At 50.5% G+C, this 18,752-nt stretch overlaps 1 protein-coding gene across 1 annotated transcript; it reads right to left on the bottom strand.

Annotated features, from left to right (window-relative positions):
* Positions 1-10,714: 10,714 nt before the first annotated feature.
* Lgals7 (galectin 7) lies at positions 10,715-12,769 on the bottom strand. The gene is made up of 4 exons (XM_076838265.2): positions 12,681-12,769; positions 12,188-12,276; positions 11,281-11,482; positions 10,715-10,888 (listed from the first exon to the last, which is right to left on the bottom strand). The coding sequence occupies exons 1-4, from the start codon at positions 12,693-12,695 to the stop codon at positions 10,775-10,777; spliced, it is 420 nt and encodes a 139-aa protein (XP_076694380.2). The 5' UTR covers positions 12,696-12,769; the 3' UTR covers positions 10,715-10,774.
* Between the last annotated feature and the right edge of the window lie 5,983 nt (positions 12,770-18,752).

The raw sequence follows: 18,752 nt of genomic DNA, 5'->3' as shown, positions 1-18,752 counted from the left end.
AGAGAGGTGGGCGCAGGGGGACCTCCGGCCAGGCCTAGGGAGCTACCGACATGTACCCAAAAGAAGGGATTCTGGGGGAGGGGGGACCCGATCAGCATAAGCCATGAAGCCCACAAAGAGGCCAGCAGAGCCGAGGCCAGCTGGGGATACAGCAACCGTCGGTGACACAGTCAGGACACCGCTGAACAACCTGTTCTGTGGGTTGCACCCAGCGGTCTGGCCCTCCCTCTGGGCGCTCTCCCCTCCCATTTAAGAAGAGGTTCATTTGAGGTGAACTTCATCATATCCTTGGGGACCATATGCACATAGCATTATAACTGGCACCGGCTGACCACAAGCCGTCCAGAACCGTGGGCTCCACAGGATCCTAGAACGCACATCTGGTGCTGTCCCTGAGAGTGAACCACGTGGGTTTACTGGGTGCACACACTCTGTTTATTTCATCTATTTATCTATTTTTAGTACCAAGGGTTGAACCCAGGGACCCTTACCTTACTGGGCCACAACCCCAAAGCCTTATTCTTTTGAGACAGGGTCTCACTAAATTGCTGAAGCTGGCCTCAAACTTGCGATCCTCCTGCCTCAGCCTCCAGAGTAGCTGGGATTACAGATGTGCACCAACACACCCAGCTGCCCACACTCCGTTTAAAGAAGGGCAGGAAATATTTAAAATATCTTAGTTGACATCACATGATGCCAATTTCCACTGATGCCAAGACGAACGCATTTTCGACACTCACTCTGTGAATGAATGAGCCCCTCCATACTCAGGTGAAAAGCCGCTTCCGACCTTCATCAGGCAGTTAGTTCTCAGGTGCTTTTCAAAAGTAACTGATGGAAGCAGATGACCCTTTGGCCTCTGGTGGGACACCGGCCGCCTGGCTGCCCTGGAGGGGTGGATCCTGGCCTGGGAGGACTGTGGCTCCCGGTGTGAGCTGAAGTGACAGTACTTCTTTCACTCTGTGTCATAGACTGGGTTCCTGAGAAACTGTCTCTGAGACAAAAGTCACTTGCAGAGGGCTGTGGTGGGGTGTGGGGGAGACACCCTGAAACAAGTGAGCCAGGCAGGACGGTGTCCCTTCTGGCCTCTGGTGGTGGGAAGAGCCTCCGCCAGGCCCCACGGAGCCCTGGAGGTGGGAGGGTCCTTGACTCGCCCCGGATCGCCCCCAGAGGCCTTGGCATCCTGGCATCCTCTGGGCATTGGCCAGGGGCCACCCCTGGGAGGGGCATAACTGTGGGCAAGGCCGCTGGCCCCAAAGGGACGCCACTGAGAGAGGCCAGCAGGGACACCCCCAGCACTTCCCATCCGCGGGTCCCCCACAGGGAACCTTTGGTACATTCAAAATCAAAGTAAATCATATTCTTATAAACGATTCTGCTGGATGCGGTGTCACATGCCTGTAACCCCAGTGACTTGGGAGGTTGAGGCAGGAGGATTGCAAGTTGGAGACCAACCTGGGCAATTTAGGGAGACCCTATCTCAAAAATTAAAGAAGGGGGAGTGGGGAGGGGGAGGCAGACACAGACCTGGACATGGACATGGGGGTCGGGAGTGCTGGGGAGGTAGCTCAGAAGTAGAAGGCAGGGGAGGGGCCTGTCCTGTGGCCTCGCGCCTGTAACTCCAGCGGCTCAGGAGGCTGAGACAGGAGGATCGCCAGTTCAAAGCCAGCCTCAGCAACTTAGCAAGGCCTTAAGCAACTCAGTGAGACCCAGTCTCTAAATAAAATATTAAAAAGGCTGGGGATGTGACTCAGGGGCTCAGCACCTCTAGGTTCTATCCCTGGTACCAAAACAAAAACAAAAGAAGTTTCCTAAGGACAGTTCTGGAGAAGAGGGGCTACATAGCAAAAGCACTCCAGAAACCTCTGAGGACTGGAGAGACAAGAGACAAGATGGAAGGTGAAGAGACCAAGTGGACTGTATGTGTGTCCAAGGGAGCCGGAAAGGAGGCGAGAGAAAGGGCAGATAGACGGTTGGAGCGTGAGTGTCTGGAAACTCCCAAATTGGATGCAAACATTGATTTACAGACCCAAGAAGATCAAGAAACTCCAAGAAGGGATGACAAAGTAGTTCTTCTCTAGACTTATTATATTCAAACTGCTGAAAAAAAATACCAAAGATAAATTTGAAAATAGCGTGTGGACACCAGGTGAGTGGTTCAGGCCTACGGTCTACCTGGGAGGCTGAGGCAGGAGGATCACTTGAGCCCAGGAGGTAGAGGCCAACCTGGCCAACGTAGGGAGACTGTCTCAAAAAAAAAAAAAAAAAAAAAGAAGAAGAAGAAGAAGAAGAAATAGCAAATGGGAAATAACTCATCATATACAGGGAAACAACTGTGCTGTTAATGGCTAACTTCTCATAGAAACAATGGAGGCCAAAGGCAACTGAATGTTTTGCTGAAAGTGCTGAAAGAAAAATCAAACTGTCGTCAAAGATTCTCCCATAATTGTACACTCAGAAAACCCTATTCGGGGCTGAGGACGTAGCTCGGTGGTGGAGCGCTTGCCCTGCGGGCCGGAACTGCGGCTCCACACTTGGACACCCAGCCCTGCAGAACACAGAGACCCAAACCCCAAACTGAAGGCCAAAGAAAGACATTCCCAGGTAACCGAAAGTGGAGAGAATTCATGGCAAGCAGACTTAAGGAATATTTAATCAAGTTCTTCCCACTCACAGAAAAGAACACCAAATAAAATCAAAACCACAGGAAGAAACGGTTCCAGAAATGAAAAATATGTGGGTAAACTTATTATTATTATTATTATTATTATTATTATTATTATTATTATTATTGATACTGGGGATTGAACTCAGGGGTGCCTTACCACTGAGCCACATCCCCAGCCCTTTTTATTTTTAGACAGGGTCTTGCTAAATTGCTTGGGGTCTCAATAAGTTGCTGAGGCTGGCCTCTAACTTTCAATCCTCCTACTTCAGCCCCAGAGTAGCTGGGATTACAGGCGTGTGTCACTGTGCCCAGCTGTGGGTCAACATTTACAAACCTTATTAATATCTATTTATTTTCCTCTTTTAATTTATTTTATTTTATTTTTTTTAAAGAGAGAGAGAGAGAGAGAGAGAGAGAGAGAGAATTTTTTAATGTTTATTTTTTAGTTCTCGGCGGACACAACATCTTTGTCTGTATGTGGTGCTGAGGATCGAACCCGGGCCGCACGCATGCCAGGCGAGCGCGCTACCGCTTGAGCCACATCCCTGGCCCCGATCCAGGTGTCTGGACAGTGAAACCTCCTGTCAACAGCCGTTTACAGTGTCATCTTGGAAGAGGGTCCTTCCGTCTTGCTCAGGCCTATGGAACAAGGGTGGCACCTTTTCAGCAGAGGGCCACAGGAGAGGGCCACAGGACAGGGCCACAGGGAAAGGGCCACGTTCGACTTTGCAGGTGACTTTGCAATCTCAGTCTCGTGATGGCCACCACTGACGGAGCTCCAGGGCCGCCATCAGGACTGCACATTACAGCTGGGCCGTGAGGCTGTCCCCAGGAGCATGGGGTGAACGAGCAGCCTGGGCCCCTGCCCCCTCAGCCCGTCCAGGTCTCAACCCGCTGACCGGGTGGCTCGGGGCAGGTGGGCGAGGCTGGAAGACGGGTCCCTGGGGCTGCCCTGGGAGACTGCATCGTCCCTGGGCCCTTCCGGAACCTTCCAAGGTTGGCATCCTCCCTGCCCGGCCACACCCCCCAAGATGCTCTGTTTGGCCCCGAGCACTGGAGGCCGCCGTCTGGGGACCAAGACCTCTGAAATCGTGAGCCCTAAATAGACTTTCCCTCCATGACTTGTTCTTGTCAGATATTTTGGTCACAGTGTCGGAAAAGCTGACTAAAACAGCCGGTGACCGAGGGTGGTTGAGTGACAATGAGGCTTAATTTATGGTCACTAAAATGTGGGTTCCATGTAATTTCCAGTGTCATGAACCTGAATTTTTCTCTGGCGATTCTCTGGCGTCTTAGAAACCTTCACACTGTGCTCAGCTTAAGAGCCACAGGCCGGGCGTGGACTCAGCCCATGGCCACCGTGGGCCAAGTCCCCTTTTCCTCAATTGAAATGCCACTGGCAGTTTGTGACTTCCTGAGAAATCCTGGGCTGTAGCCATTGCCATAGGCTTAATTTTAGAAATTGAGTGCGATGATAAGTGGTTTTGTACGTGTGCATGTGGGGACCAACCCGGGCTTCACCACTGAGCCACATCCCAGCCCTTTTTATTTTTCATTTTGAAACAGGTTCCCACTAAGTTACTGAGCTGCTCACTCTATTGCCCAGGCTGGCCTTGAACTTGCAATCCTCCTGCCTCAGCCTCCCTATTTGCTAGTATTACAGGGATTTGCCACTATACCCACCTAAGTGTTTCTTTTCTGTTTTTAAGTTTTGGGGGGTAACTTGTTATGCAGTAAGAAAAACTAATGGCAAGAGCCATCTATATGTTGCTCATAAAAGGAAAGTGACCACAACACTCGGAGCAACCAAGAGATCTTTATTGCAGCAGTGCAACAGAGATAAAAAGAGAGCAAGAGAAAGAGAGAGAGAGAGAGCAAGAGAGAAGAAAGAGAGGGGCCTGGTAGGAGGGAGTTTTTATAGCTCAAATCTAATGGGGTCTCTGGGTCTGCAAGCTGCCTTGTTGGCCCATGGGGGTTAAGTGCTCGGCCTTGGGGGGGGGGCATTTGGGCTTGAAGTAAATAGTTGATAAAGAACCAGACAGAGGGGGCTGGGGATGTGGCTCAAGTGGTAGCGCGCTCGCCTGGCATGCGTGCGGCCCGGGTTCGATCCTCAGCAACACATACAGACAAAGATGTTGTGTCCGCTGAAAACTAAAAAATAAATATTAAAAAAGTCTCTCTCTCTCTCTCTCTCTCTCTCTCTCTCTCTCTCCCTCCCCTCTCTCACTCTCTCTTTAAAAAAAAAAAAAAAAAAAGAACCAGACAGAGGTTTTAAGAGGGCAGGTCACCCTGCAGCTAACTTTGTTTGGTGTGCCCTGCAGACAGCTTACTCAGCCTGTCCTGCACCTAACAGCTCACAACTACACACACTTTGGATCTAAGACAAAAAAAAAAATTTACAGAATTTATAGTAGATGGGTGGGGAAATATATACATTGAAAATCACAATCACAAAGAAATTACTTGAGGGCTGGGGGTGCAGCTCAGTGGTTGAGCACTTGCCTGAGGCCCTAGGTTTAATCCTCAGCAATGTAAAAAAAATGATAATAATTAAGAAGGGAACAATACTAATGATATACAGATATTTTCAAAAATATTATAGCTGGGCCAGGAGCTATGGTGCACACCTGTAGTCCTAGTGAATTGAGAGGCTGAGGCAAGAGGATTGCAAGTTTGATGCCAGCCTCAGCAACTGAGTGAGACCCTGTTTCAAAATAAAACATAAAAATGGGCTGGGGATGGGGCTCAGTGGTAAAGCACATCTGGGTTCAATCCCCAGTACCATCACCACCGCTATAATAATAATAACCGTTATTCTAACTGGGCACAGTGGCACAGGCCTGTAATCCCAGCAACTCAAGAGGCTAAGGCAGGAGGATCACAGTTTGAATCCAACCTCAGCAACTTAGAGAGACACTGTCTCCAAAAAATAAAAAGGGGTAGGGATGTAGCTTAGCGGTGGAGTGTTGCCTCTCATGCACAAGGTTATGGGTTCCATTCCTTCCATTCCCCCCCCCCAACATTGTATGAGAATTATGAGCCGCTTTATGCCAACAATTTAGGCAATTTAGATGAAATAGGCAAATTCCCAGAAAGACACAAATTACCAAAACTGACTCAGGTTTGCAAATCGATCCACAACAAGCACAGTGATTTAAAAATAATTCCACAAAGAAAGACAAAGTCTAAATGGTGGTATTGATAAATTCTATCAAGTATCAAAGGAAAAAATGACCCTTTCGACACAGAGAATGGAGGCAGAGAACACTTCCCAGATCACTGTATGAGGTGGTTGTTGCCCTGAGTCAAGATTGGACAAAGATGTCACAAGAAAAGGAAACTGCAGATCGATATTCCCCTGAACAAGGACGCAGACACCCTGAACCACAGGTTAAGAGACGGGATCCAGCCTGTGTGTACAATCGAGTGTGTGCATGAAGTGCCATGATGCTTTAACACTGGAAATCCAAACTGTGGAATGAAAATAGCCAAATGGAAATCTCAACAGACTCATAGAAAGTATTGAGGAAGATTCACAACCTATTTATGATTAAAAACAAAACAAAACAAAACCTTAAGTCGGGGGCTGTGGTGCTTGCCTGTAATCCCGGCGACTAGAGAGGCTGAGGCAGGAGGATCACAAGTTCGAGGCCAGCCTGGGCAATTTAGTGAGACCCTCAGCAACTTTGTGAGACTCTGTCTTAAAAAGGGCTGGGAATGTGGTTCAGAGGGGAAGCACCCCTAGGTTCAATCCCTAGAAAGGCAAGCAGGCTCCCGGCAAAGTAAAAAAACCCACAACCCGATTAAGGGCATCTACAAAAATCCTAGAGCAACATGCTTCATGGAGAACAGGAAGATGCTTTTCCCGACGATCGGACACGAGGCAAAGACACCTCCTCTTACCAGAGCTTTTCAGCACAGGACAAGAAAAGTGTCCCTTATCTTAAATGCTTGAGACCAGGAGTATTTCCAGAATTTTTAATTTATTCTTTTTTGATTTTGGAATCTTTGTCTGTTATGAAATGTCTTGGGAATGGGACCCAAGTCTAAACATGGAATTTTCTTTCATATGTTCCCTGTGCATCTTATACACCTAGCTCAAAGGTAAGTCTATGTATTATGTTTTATTTTTTAAAATTTATCTTATTTATTTATTTATTTTAGAGAGAGAGAGAGATTTTTTTTTAAAACCTGATTTTTTTTTTTTTTTAATATTTCAGTTTTTTGGTGGACATAACATCTTTGTTTGTATGTGGTGCTGAGGATCGAACCTGGGCCGCATTCATGCCAGGCGAGCGCACTACCGCTTGAGCCACATCCCCAGCCCTATGTATTATTTTTTAAAAATATTTATTTTTTAGTTGTAGTTGGACACAGCACCTTTATTTTATTCATTTATTTTGTTGAGGTGCTGAGGATGGAACCCAGGGCTTTGCGTGTGCTAGGTGGGCGCTCTACAGCTGAGCCCCTGCCTCAGCCCCAGCCTGTGGATCATCCTCAGTGTGCCTGTATTTTTATTGTCATCTGTGCCTGGAAGTCAGATGTGGAATTTTCCATCCTGAGCAAGATGCTCAAAAAATACCGAGGTTTGGGGGTGTAGCTCGGGGGTAGAGCACTTGCCTAGCACGCAAGAGGTCCTGAGTTCCATCCCCAGCATCTCAAAAAAAATAATAATAAAAAATTAAAAAAATCTCCAATTTGGTGCATTTCAGAATTTGGATTTTTTGGAGGGGAATGTGTAACCCACACCAAAAGTCCTACCCAGTGCAAAAGGCAGGTAAAATCAGGGAAGGAAAGAAAGATCAGGAAGCAAGAAGTAAAACTCACAGGTGACATGACTGTCAACCTGTAGAAAACTTAGGAAAAAAACTACAGAAAAAGCTACAAGAGCTGAATTGTTAATAACAAGGGCGAAGGATATAAAGTCAACACACCAAGAAAAAAAGTCAAAAACAACCAACCAACAGACAACACCTACAGCAGCCACAAACACCCAGTATTTTTATATACTAACGTTGAACTTGAACTACTGGAAACTAAAATTAGATCATGGACCTAAACACAAATGATCAAAGTATAAAGCTACAACAAGAAGACATCAGTGGAAATCCTTGTGACTGTAAGTGGGCAGAGATTCCTCCTCTCCTCCTCCTCCTCCTCCTTCTTTTTTTTTTTTTTTTTTTGATACCAGGGATTGACAGGGACACTCAACCACTGAGACACATCTCCAGCCCTATTTTATATTTTATTTAAAGACAGGGTCTCACTGAGTTGCTTAGTGTCTCCCCTTTGCTGAGGCTGGCTTTGAACTTGAGATCTTCCTGCCTCAGCCTCCTGAGCCACTGGGATTACAGGCGTGCGCCACTGTGCCCCACTGAACAGAAAAATATCTGAAAAAATTTCAAAAAGCAACAACCAGACCTTTATGAGAAGAGTACTGAAAATTTTTTTTTTTTTTTAGTTTTCGGTGGACACAACATCTTTGTTTGTATGTGGTGCTGAGGATCGAACCTGGGCTGCACGCATGCCAGGCGAGCGCGCTACCGCTTGAGCCACATTCCCAGCCCCGAGTACTGAAATTTTATACCAAGTTCGAAAACAGGAAAAACTAAATTATGAAGATAAACCAGGTGTAGTGGCTCATGCCTGTAATCTGTTACTCAGGAGTCCGAGGCAGGAAGATCGCAAGTTCAAAGCCAGCCTGAGCAACATAACAAGCTCCTGTCTCAAAATAAGAAACAAAAAAGGCTGAGGATGTAACTCAGGGGTAGCATGCCACTGGGTTTAATCCCCAATAAATAAATAATGAGGACAGACAGCAGGTGGATGGCAGTCAAGGGACAGGAGTGTGCAAGAGGGGGGAGGTAAATGTCCTGTAACTTAATAGTGGTGGTGGTCACGCAACTGAATTTGCTTGTCAAATCCATGCAACTGTGCACCCCCAAAAGATGAATTTTATTGTGTGTAAAGAATGCTGCAATAAAGTTGATGTTAAACAAAACACAAATGTCTGGTGACTTAGACCCTGCTGTGTGGAATCATATTCTCTGGATGATGTGTGAGCTTGAACAAATCAACCTTCTGGTGCATCAGAGTCAACATTTGGAAACCATTGCATACTGAGAGGATGAAGTTCAGAGGGTTGCTCTGGGGATCCACAGAATGATTAGCACAGTGACCAACGCAAATAGGGCTCTGGGTCTAAGTGACAAACAAGAGGGGGAGCTGCCGGAGGGTGCTATCATTAATTCACGGAGGGAAAATGGTATATGTGCTTGTGTTTAGAAGTCCACAGGGGAATTGATGAAGGATTCACAGTAAGTGAGAACATGGGTACCCAAAAGAATATGTATATTGTGTACACATGTGTCAAATAGCAAATATGCAGAGGCATTTAACCACTGAGCCACATCCACAGCCATTTTTGTTTTTTATTTTGAGACAAGGTTGCTGAGACTGGCCTCAAACTTTTGATCCTCCTGCCTTAGCCTCCTGAGCCACTGGGATCACAGGTGAGCACCACCACATTTGGCAATTATTACTAATTTTTAATTTCTGAATAAGTCTCCAACACTCTGTCTGGTCACCTCCAAATACTTTACTGTGTGTTTGACACAAACAAGAAGTCTCCCCCACACCCATCGCAGGACAACAGCGAGAAGCAGGAACTCACACAGATGGATCACTAAGGTCTAACGGGCAGATGGCAGCTACCATTTATTCTCCACTTGTGCCAATAATGTCCACTGTCTATTTTGCTTTCCCCTGAAGACCTCTTTATCTAAATACTTTAAGATGTGTATAAGTACTTGTCATAGCTGAATAAAAGTTACCTCTTAACAGTGAGCCTTGGAGGGCTGGGGAGATTCAGACTTTGCTACTGAGAGAAGGGGACAGTCTACTACTTCCCACCCGCCCCCCACTGGTTGGGCATCGAAAGGGACAGATCAGTCTGCAGGTCACAGGGCTGAAAGGGCTGGAGTCCAGGGATCTCGGTGCCCAGGACGCCACGCTCAGAATCTACCCGCGCGTCCTGCGCCCGCCTTTGTGGGGATGGCCATGTCGGCGACGGCCGCCAGGGGGGGACCGTCATCTGTTGGCCAGGTTTTGGGCTCGAAGCCCAAGGCGCGTCTCTCCAAGGCGTGGCTTGGGACGAAAATTCCCGAAGCTGGGCTGCCAGACCCAACTTGCCGTCTCTCCTCGGGCCTCCGGCCTCGCTCCTCCCGCTGCTGAGACCTGCGGCCACCACCGAGCACTGCGCCCAGGTGCAGGGATCGGGGCACTCGGTGGCCCTGGCCTCTCCCAGGGGACCGTCAGCGCGGACCTGGACGCTGGAAATCGCGCCAGGGGCCCGGGGTGCGCTCAGCGCCGCTTCCCATGGGTCACAGCTCGGGGTGGGGCGGGGGTCGGGCTGTGGGGTTGGCAGGGCGCGGCGTGTGTGATTGGCAGCGGGGACCCTACACCCGCCTTCGCATCCCCGCCGCTCTGCGGGGCCCTCGCCAGACGTCGCGTCTGCCCGGAGGACGCGCAGGCTGGGACCTGTCCCGACTCGGCGCAGCGCGCAGCCGGCGACGCCCACTAGGGTTCCCAGCCCCGCCCGCCCGCGGCTTTTCCAGGGGCCAGGGGAGACGAGATGGCGGGAGAGAGGAGCTGGGGACATGCCATGCACACGTTCACCGCGTGGTTTCAGGGTGCCCAAGTGATCATTTCCCCATTTTGCTCATGAACCCACTTTTGGCGTCCGCTGGCCCCGCGACGTGGTGCCAGGTGATGGGCTGAGCCCCTCGCTGCTCTGGACCCAGCGCATCAGCTCCGACCCCGGGACCTGGGTCTTGCTTTGCAAAATGCTGCATCGAGACCAGCCGCAGGACCGACCCCTCCACATGGGGACCCTCCTGCGCCCCAGCAGACAGGCCCTGCCCGAGCGGGTGCGGGTGCGAACCCCGCTTAGGACACGGGTTCCCTGCGCGACCCTGAAGCGCGGTCTTCGCCCCTGAACCCGTTTCTTCATCCAGATGCAAGGACACGGACACAGGAACTGGGGTCTAATACTTTATTTTCCATCCTTCTTCCCGGCCTCCCGCGACCCCAGGCTCTTGGTTCTGCTCAGAAGACCTTCACGGACCCCAGCTGCACGTCGCCGCCCACCTCCATCAAGCGCACGCGAGTCAGCGGCAGCCGGTGACGGAAGTGGTGGTACTCGGAGTCCCCGACCACGGCCTGCGGGAGAGGGTCGGGGTTAGACTCGGCCTGGGGACACCAGGTCCAAGTTCCAGCTCTGCCTCTGGGTGCCTGGGGAAGGAGTCAACGACCGCTCTCGGCTGGGACTAGATCCTAGTCGCTGTCCCCAAGCCGCTCCCTGGCTCTTCCCCTTCCCGGCCATTACGCCTTGACATCTGGCACGACTGACCCCGAGTAGGGTGGAAGATGTCTGGTCTGGGTCACTCCCCCCCCCCCAAGACACCACCCCTTGGGCTCTGTCCACCTCGCCCTGGCTCTGTCACCGCCCAGCACGGGGGAGTGGCCCAGCCAAGGAGAGGGTCTGCGTAGGCCCCTTCCTGGCGATGTTCCCAAGCTGTCCCCCAGCGCAGAGCCGACCTAGTGCTCCGCACCTTAAAGCCTTCTTCGGTGGTGATGAGAAGGACCTCGAAGGGCTGCCCGCGCTGGAAGGGGAGGCCAGGGCCGCGCTCCTCTGGGCCCCAGGCGCCGCGCTCCTTGCTGTTGAAGACCACCTCGGTGGCGTCCAGCCGCGGGTTGAAATGCAAGGCCGCGTCCGCTTCGGGCTCCTCGCTGCACAGCAGGTTTACGTGGAACCTGCAGGGGACGGTGGGCGACAGGGCTCAGGGACGGCTGTGCTGGGACCGCCCCTCTCCAGACCCCGCCAGAATTTCCAGGGACCAGAATCCTCACACACCGCCGAGGCGGGGAGGCCAACTAAAGGCCACGGATTGCAGATTCCGATGACGTTTACGGGATTTCTGGGCACACATCCCCCTAGACCAGGGTCCCTGTGCTTAGGCCAGAGCCCCCCTTATTTCCAAAGAGCTGCCGATGAGTCCTGGTACTAATGGCCAGAGTGATTCGGATTCCCAGGAGATTGTCGGGAAATTCTCAATTCCTAAAAGACTAGGAACAGTACCAGGGTCCCCACTATTTACAGAGCACCCAGAAGGCCTGAAATCCCAGATCTAGAAAGTCATAGGATTGACTGCCAAGGCCTCCCAGGTGCTCAGGTGGATTCTGGGAGCCCAGGCATATTTCCAGAGTCTTGGAGGCTCAGACATGGAAGTCCTAGGACCTCCCTAGGAACCCTGAGGTTGCCCTGAAATCCCAGAATCTTAGGGAGAATCAGGCACCCGGTGGACGAGATTCAGATTTCTGAATGTGAGACAAAGGTCCCCCAGGAGACTTCCAGGCTCTGGTGGACAGAGACGCCCTGGGGCACCGTCTCTGGGCTACTGGGACGGGGAAGGGCTGAGCCTGGAGAGTCCCCACCCTCCTCCTGTGAGCGGGTCTCACCTGTTGGCCTTCTCAGGGACGACTCCTCGAATCCTTATAACGGTGCTTATGCGGAGCCCCTCGGGCAGAGAGGTCTTATGGGGGACGTTCTGCAAGATTCCGGATATAGGGAGGCTTGGGAACCCGGAGATAGAGACAGAAGTGGGTCCACCAACCCGGAGAAAGGGAAATGCCAGGGTCAGGATGGGCAGGAAGCTCAAGAGAAAGGGTCTCAGAGCAAGAAAGAGGAGAGAAGAGACAGAGGCAGGGGAGCAGCGGGGGTGGGACAGAGAAAAAAGGTTTCAAGAGAAAAACCAGGACGAAGCCATCGAGAGGGAGAGAGATCACTGGGAAGGACTGTCCGCCCAGACACCTGGCCCTGGGGAATTCTCAGGCGCATTACCCACTTTCTCCTTGGAACTGGAGGCCTTAGCCAGGCCTCGGCCCTCCCACCTGGCCCAGGGAGCCTGTGTCCAAACCCACAGCCCCCACCGACCCTGGCCCCTAGACTCACAGTGCTCCCTGACATGGTTGGCAAGTGGTTCAGCAGCGGTGGTGGCAGCCAGCTGCTGGGGGACCTTAAGTAGAGGCTGGGTGGGGCAGGCCCCGTGACTCATCCCTCCCATCACCCACACCTGGCACAGACCCTGGCCCTGGGGCAAAGCTGGCATGTCTGGGGCAGGCCCTGGTTCTGGCCTGGCCCCCGCACTCACTGCAGGATCCTGCTGCCCTGTGGCTCCCCTTGTGCTATAAGAAAAGGCAGGTTTATAAGAAAAACCCGGGTAGGGCCAGGGGCTCACCCCACTGCCACCAGCCAGCCAACCCTCCCCGCTCCTGGCAGGCAGAAGTGCGGGGTTCATGCTGGGTCCTGAGGGCCCCACTGGGCTGGAGCCTCCTGCCCTGGGCTGAGGACAGCTGCACAGAGCCCCAGCTTATGGCTGTGAAATGGTATGACAACAGTGACAGTTAATTCATGGAGAAGGGTGGCTCCCAGGGACAGGATGGTACCCACTTGTCCCTTGCTTTATCCTGGGTTTCTACAGGGTGCCAGGCTCATGGTAAGTGCCCAGTGACTTGGAGTGGGACAGGGAAGACAAAGGAAGAGCCTCTGGGCTGCCTGGTGGGCAAGAGACCACTGACCCGGCCACAGCACACAGGGCGCTGGTCACCCTTCGTGTTGTGTTTGATACTGGGGATTGAACCCAGGGGCACCCTACCGTGGAGCCAAGTCCCCAGTCCTTTTTGTTTTTCATTATAAGATGGTCTCACTACGTTGTTTAGGGCCTCGCTCAATCGCTGAGGCTGGCTTTGAACTTGCAATCCTCCTGCCTCAGCCTCCCGAGTCACTGGGATTGCAGGGGTGCACCCAGCTCAGAGCACCACATTTTAGAGAAAAGGAGACCGAGGCTGGAAGCGAAGCAGTTTGCCCAAAGGCAGAAGCTGTTCAATCGTGCTGACCACTTCTAGGTCCCCTCGCCTCTGAATCTGTCTCGTTACTCTGTCCCGTCTCCCTCCTACCCTGTCACCACATCTGTCCTGTTTCTCTCCGTCAAGGCTCTCGCTTGCTCCTCCTCCCAGAACTCCTGGCACCTTTCCACTGAAGTTGCAGTCAGGGGAATGGGCTCGGGGTGTCCTCGTCCCCACCACTGCCCAGACCAAGAAGGAATCAAAGTGGGGACCCTGCCACCCGCCCAAATTCCAGTCCCCTTGAGCCCCAGAAGAAGAATCCCAGAATGGGAAGTGGAGGAAGAAGGCTGAAAGAAGTTTCTGAAGAGCAGGGGAGAAGCAGAGAGGGGGCACACAGCAGAGACCTCTCCTAGCGGCCCAGCAGACCCACCCCTGCCCCACCCATGGGGGGCCCAGAGCCCTGCAGCAGGGGCAGACGGGAATCCACTTCCTCCTTCCCCAATCCCAGGCCTCCAGACTGTGCCCATCGCCACTCAAGGCACCCCGGCCAGGGGCAGCTCCAGTTCATGGTGGCAAGAGCTCCAAGAGGGACACTGGGCAGCCCCACCACTGTGGGGGCTGCAAGCACCCCATTCTACGGAGGCGAAAACGGAGTCCCACAGGGGTGCAGATCAGCCGAGGCCAGATGGCAAGGAAGAGGCCAGGCCCTGAGCGGAGGACTGAGCGGGAGGACGCAGGGGTGCTCCTGAGGTTTCCGTCACTGTAACAAGATACCCAAGAAAAATAACGTAAAAGAAGGTCTCCTTGCCTCTAAATCTTGGTCTCTGGTCTCAAGTTTCAGTCTGCAGCAGCCTTGCCCCATTCCTCTGGGCCTGCGGTGAGGCAGAACCTCATGGTGGGGAGCTCTGTAGAGCAGGACTCCAAGGGCCCGTCTCCCAATAGCCCCCCACAGGGAACCCACTGATGAGGTCAGAGCCCCCATGATCCAGTCACCTCCAAGAGCCTCACCTTTGAACCCTGCTGCGTTGGGGACCAAACCTTCAACACATGAGCCATGGTGGGGGGGTGCATTTCAGATCCAAATAAGCAAGGGGTTTCAGGTACAATGTCATCAATGTGTGGTTCTGTGACTGGCGGGTCCCATTATTCTAGTGTTATTCTCCAAATAAATCAGACTCTTTTGACATTTTGTAGTAGGGATGGATATGTCATCACCAAAATGATAGAAACTAGACCTGGCTGGGCGTCATGGACACAGAAGGCAAGGAGGGTAAAGCCGATGCAGAGGGGTGTGTGTGGTGGTCAGCTTTCATTACTGGGAGCAAGAGTCTAACAAGAGCCACTTACAAAGGAAGGGTCTATTTTGGCTCAGAGTTCAGGTTTCAGTCCATGGTCTGTCGTCTCCGAGGCAGCAATAGCATGGCAGAGGGTGTGGTGGAAGAAAGCTACTCAGCTTGTGGCAGCCAGAGAACAGAGAGAGATGAGTGAGAAGATAAGGCCTTCCAGGGCACACCCCCAGTGACCCACTTCCTCCAACTGGCTCCTGCCTCCCACGAACCCATCCAGCTGTCAATGGACTCATCCACAGATGAGGTCAGAGTCCTCACAATCCAATTATTTTCGAAAATAATTGAACACATAAATCTTGGGGAGATGTCCTAGATCCAACCCATATCAGGCTGCCCCTGGCCTCAAAGGGTCATGCCCATCTCACAAGGCAGAAGGATTCAGTCTATCTCCAGGAACCTTAACAGTTCCAGCACAGCTCAAAAGTTCAAGTCCAAGGTCTCTACTGAGACTCAAGGCAAACCCTTCATTGTGAGCCCCTTAACAGTCAGAAAGCAAGCTACAAGCCACACGTTTCTTGTGTGCCATGGCACAGAGCAAACACTCCCATCCTGAAAGTGAAGAATAGGCCTATAGAGAGAAGGGATGGTACCAAAGCAATACAGAAACCCAGCGGGGCACCTGCTAAGTCCCAGAGCTCCGTAGGGTACGTAGGGGCACCTGCTAAGTCCCAGAGCTCCGTAGGGGACGTAGGGGACGTTCAAGGTGGTGAGATGTGTGTTCCAAATGGCAGCCGCACCCCTATGGCCTTATCAGTCACGGCCCACAGGGCCTCTCTCCTGGATTGGGGGCGGATGATCTATCTTCCTGGAAGCTCTGACTTCCTGGAATATCCATTGGAGCTTCAAGTTCATGATCACAGCTTCAAGCATCATCCTTTCAGGGGCTACCTGAAGAGATTCCAACCCTGACACACATTTTCTGGCCTCCGTGTCCTCCCTTTTCAGTCTGTGTGGAAGCTTCCACGACCCTGTAAATCCAGCATTTTTCATTCCTGCAAAACGAGCATCAGATGGATAACGCCAAGATCCGAGTGACAGCCATCCCTCCTTGGACGGTGGCTGCAGTGGCCCCTTAGTGCCTGGGTGGCTGAACACAGCAAAACAAATCCCAGGAAAACAGTTTCGTCGTCAGCCTGTGGGAGCAGGGCACACCCCAGCTCTCTTTTCCAACAACATCTTTCAAAAGGACTTTCACTTTTACACCTTGAACTTGTGAAGGGTGAGGTCTGGCTGATTGCTGAGATGCCTTCAAGACATCTTCCCTATAGTCTCTATGAAAAAGTTTTCAAACCTTTCTGCTCTGCCTTTTGCTCCCAATAATCACAGTAAACCTGATTAAAAAAAAAAAAAAAAAAAAAAAAAAAAAACAGCCAGCAATTCCTATGCCACAGCCTGAAAAATATGCTGCCTTCAAATTTCCTCCACCAGATTAATTAGTCTGTCACCTTCGCACAAAGTGTTAGGGCATGGTCAAAAATTCAGACAGGTTCTGAGCTAGAATGTAACACAAATGGCCTCCAGTTCAACTCCTAGTAAGAGTCCTCATTCCCTTCTGAAATCCCATGAGCATGATCATTACTGTCCACCTTCCTAGCAGCATTCTAGGTCACTCTAGAATGGCCCATTAAACTCTGTTTACAAGAGTTTAAATCTTCTCCAGCCTGCCATCTCCAAACTTTTCCAAACTCCTTCTGCAAACCAATTCCAAAGGTTTCTGAACTAGATAGTCAAGTTAGTCACAGCAACCACCCCACTCCTGGCACCAATTTTCTGTGTCAGTCAGATTTTCATTACGGTGACCAAAATACCCGACAAGAGCAACTTAACGGAGGAAGAGCTCATTTTGGTTCATGGTTTCAGGAGCTGTAGTCCGTGGTCTACTGATGGTTTCTGAGACAGAAACATCATGGCGGAAGGGTGTGGTAGAAGAAAGCTGCTCAGTTCATGGCAGGCAGGAATAAGAAGAAGGAGAAGAAGAAAGAAGATAAGTTCTTCCAGGGCACAGCCTCAGCGACCCACTACCTCCAACTAAGTCCCACCTCCTAGTAGAACATTCCACTATTCACAGATGAGGTCAGATCATGCTCCAAGTTTTCCTTAAAAGCATGGCCCCTGAGCACGTGAGTCTGTGTGTGTGTGGGGGGGGCAATCCAGATTCCAACCATAACCAGGTGGACCAGGCTTCTCCCCAAACAAAGGAAGGGACAAACTTTTGTTGAGTTGCTGAGGTGGGTCAGGTATTTCTCATTGACCATCAGTGTGGTATGCTCATAAGGAATATTTTTCTTGTGAAAGACACGGATTGGTAGTTACCTGGTTTATTCTTGGAGATTGGGTGGCACCAATATCCCGTCTTTTGTGGTGTACCTGATGTCTGTCCTGCCTGGTCCTAGCAATAAACTTGTTGAAATACTTGGGAGGGAAGGAGGAAAGACACAACAGGGAAAAAAATACCAATTTTAAGGAATAACAGGTCGGGGTGTAAGAGTTGGGTATTTCCCCTCCTTTCCAGATACCATGCTTTTAGTGGGTCACAGGTCAGAGCCTAAAGCCTTTGGGGTTTTTCATTTTCTGTCTCCTGGGTGGTCCCTAACCGTCTCAATTTCTCTATGCCTCCTTCTTTATATTATTTCTGTTTCCCACGGACTCGCCGTCTCACCTGATTCTCCATTGTGGCTGGATATGACTTCATGTGCCTCCTGCAAGTCCAAACTCGCCTTTGGCGATTGGCTAAGTGTTGGCATTAACCTGTCATCTCATTCAGTTCTTGGAATTGAGATATGCTTTGTCCTTGATTGATGGTCTTCCTTGTAAGTTCTGTTTTTTTTAATTTTTAAAATTCTAATGTGTTATGTTTGGCAGCAGAATGTGTTACAATTCACATTACACACCTAGAGCACAATTTTTCATGTCTCTGGTTGTACACAAAGTTCATGATCACAGCTTCGTGTCTACGTGTACTTAGGGTAGTGACGTCCATCTCATTCCTCCATCTTTCCTACCCCTGGGCCCCTCCCAAGGGATTATGGACTTTCTTGTAAGAGCTGAACAATAGTTCCATGAGCATTTTTCATTTCTAAATAATTTATTTCTTAATATACTCATTTATATATATGTATATATATGAATACTCCACCTTAAATAAGAGTTTAATGAGTTTTGACAAACATGTAGACCTGTGTTATCTCTAGTTCCCTAGTGTCCCCAAACAGCTATCCCCCTCCCGCTGCCCCAGGAAACTACTGTCATCCCTGACATTTAAATGCCACATAGTGGCTGGGTATGGTGGCACATATTTGTAATGGGAGGTGGGGAGGCTGAGGCAGGAGGATCTCAAGTTCAAAGCCAGCCTCAGCAAAAGCAAGGTGCTAAGCAACTCAGTGAGACCCTGTCTCTAAATAAAATACGAAATAGGGCTGGGGGTGTGGCTCAGTGGTTGAGGGCCCTAAGTTCAATCTCTGGTACCAAAATAAATAAATAAATAAAGACACAAAATTTCATCTGCAGTAAAGAGGGCTGGGTAGACTGATTTTTCTGGCTTTAGTCCTCATTCAGGAAACAACCTAGGTGATAACATTCTAATTGCACACAAGTGGCTGTAGGAATTCAAACCTCGGGACTCCCTCGGGGTCAGTTTGCAGGTGAATTTTTTTTTTTATTCATTTTGTCTACAGTGAATTCAGAGCTTGCTTTGGTTTTGTAAATTAACATTCCAGTGGTGAAAATGCCACATTTTAAAAATCTGCCTTTTGAAAGCTCTTTTTTCAGTTTAAAGTCTTATGATTCTATTTAGACATGCAGTAAATTGAACAATCCAGTCGCTGCAAAGG

This window comes from Callospermophilus lateralis, chromosome 18 (genome assembly GCF_048772815.1).
Source record: "Callospermophilus lateralis isolate mCalLat2 chromosome 18, mCalLat2.hap1, whole genome shotgun sequence".
Lineage (NCBI taxonomy): Eukaryota > Metazoa > Chordata > Mammalia > Rodentia > Sciuridae > Callospermophilus > Callospermophilus lateralis.
Note: the sequence above shows the minus strand (reverse complement) of the source record. Positions and strands in the feature narration are given on the sequence as shown.

Coding starts and splice junctions, on each gene's coding strand:
- Lgals7 (XM_076838265.2), bottom strand. Junction 11,483..12,187: donor GTCCCTGAGAAGGCCAACAG/GTGAGACCCGCT, acceptor CGTCCCCTGCAG/GTTCCACGTAAACCTGCTGT. Junction 10,889..11,280: donor CCACCGAAGAAGGCTTTAAG/GTGCGGAGCACT, acceptor CCTCTCCCGCAG/GCCGTGGTCGGGGACTCCGA.